Source organism: Dipodomys ordii, unplaced genomic scaffold (assembly GCF_000151885.1).
Source record: "Dipodomys ordii isolate 6190 unplaced genomic scaffold, Dord_2.0 Scaffold14, whole genome shotgun sequence".
Classification (NCBI taxonomy): Eukaryota; Metazoa; Chordata; class Mammalia; order Rodentia; family Heteromyidae; genus Dipodomys; species Dipodomys ordii.
In genome coordinates, this window is record NW_012267230.1 from 16,163,803 (window position 1) to 16,165,223 (window position 1,421).

The following is a 1,421-nucleotide window of genomic DNA, read 5'->3' on the forward strand; positions in this document are numbered from 1 at the left end:
AAAAAGCCAGAAGTGGCGCTGTGGCTCAAGTGGTAGAGCGCTAGCCTTGAGCTGAAGAGCTGAGGGACAGTGCCCAGGCCCACAGTTCAGGCCCCATGACTAGACCCAAAAAAACAAATAAAAAGCAAAGACTGGCTGTGGTATGAGGCCGCCCAACCAGCCCACAGGTCCTCCTTAGAGGACCCAGACTACATAGGAGAGGAGAGGAGATCAAGGCGAATGAGGACCAAACTCACAGCCACTAAGGGTAGAGCCGGAGGGAGAAAATAGAGTCCACAGGGCCTTGTCTGATCCGAACAGCAGGCCAAGCGCCAGGAGATTCATCACCTCCCCCTGAGGTCTGGACTCTGCAAGGCTGGTCACAGGCAGGAGAGAGCCCACTGGACACTCAGGGGAATGTCTGCACTGAGGACAGGCAGTGTCCAGGGGCTGCTGCTCACCTTCTCAATGGTGGCTTCCTCAGACACATCGTACACCACACACACCACATCTGCCTGCGGGAAGAGCACCAAGGCCAGGGTGAGTGAAGGCTGGGCATTCACTGTGCACAGCCCAGGTGCTCACAGGCAGGATGGGGCACAGCAGAGGCCTGAAAAGCCTTCCCTTGTCTGGACAAGCCCCTTCCCTGCCTGCTCCCAGTGGCTCTGGCCAGCGGGGCCCCAGGGCCTGAGCTGTCAGGACAGGCATAATCATGCCAGAGGACAATAAGATGCCCCAGGGAACAAGTCTTGGTCTCAGCCCCTTGCTTTGACCTTACTACAAACAACCCAGCGGTGAGATCAAAGGCCAAGTGATGGTGGGAGGGGTCTCCCCTGAACAGCGGTGGCCTGAGCAGGACACACCATGGGGGCTTTAGTGCACAGAGGTGCTGACAGGATCCTCTGGGACCTGGGGGCCTCGAGTACAGACTGGACCACAGAGCAAAGAGGAGGACATGGGGATGTTTAGGGCCGGCTGTGATGGCACGCCCCCAGGAACACGTGCAGAAAAGAGATCCCTGGAAGGTGTACTGGGAGCCAAAGGGTCAAGGCAGAATTAGCAGGCCAAGGACAGCCGGTGGACTTAATTCAGTTCCCCAGTGGAGGAAGCGGATTAGGCCCAGATAGTGGCCAATATCCGACCCCGACTCGGGCTCAGCACCCCCCCACGCCTGGCCCCGACTCTGGCTCAGCGCCTCACCCTGTGGATCTCATCCTGGAGCTCCTCCTCCGTCTGCTCCGTTTCTAGGGAAGAGAGAGGGTGAGAGCGAGCTGCAGCCAGGCCCCGCGGGCCGGCGGCCACGGGCCCGGCCTACCTGAGTAATCCACGATGTGCGTGGGCACCTTCTCCGGAGTGACGTCGGCGGGGATGGTGATCTCCTCGGCGCGGGCCGGGACCTGGAACGAGCCGGGAGGCCTGACCCGGTCCGCCCCCGCCCCGCC

The 1,421-nt window shown here is 60.7% G+C and overlaps 1 protein-coding gene across 1 annotated transcript in view; it reads right to left on the bottom strand.

Moving 5' to 3' along the window:
- Rhot2 (ras homolog family member T2) overlaps positions 1 to 1,412 on the bottom strand; it is a gene marked incomplete at its 5' end in the record, with an annotated part of 5,374 nt that extends 3,962 nt beyond the window's left edge. The window contains 3 exons of the mRNA XM_013011289.1: positions 441 to 494; positions 1,180 to 1,223; positions 1,295 to 1,412. Coding sequence (XP_012866743.1) covers positions 441 to 494; positions 1,180 to 1,223; positions 1,295 to 1,412 — 216 coding nt within the window. The remainder of the gene's footprint in view (positions 1 to 440; positions 495 to 1,179; positions 1,224 to 1,294) is intronic.
- Between the last annotated feature and the right edge of the window lie 9 nt (positions 1,413 to 1,421).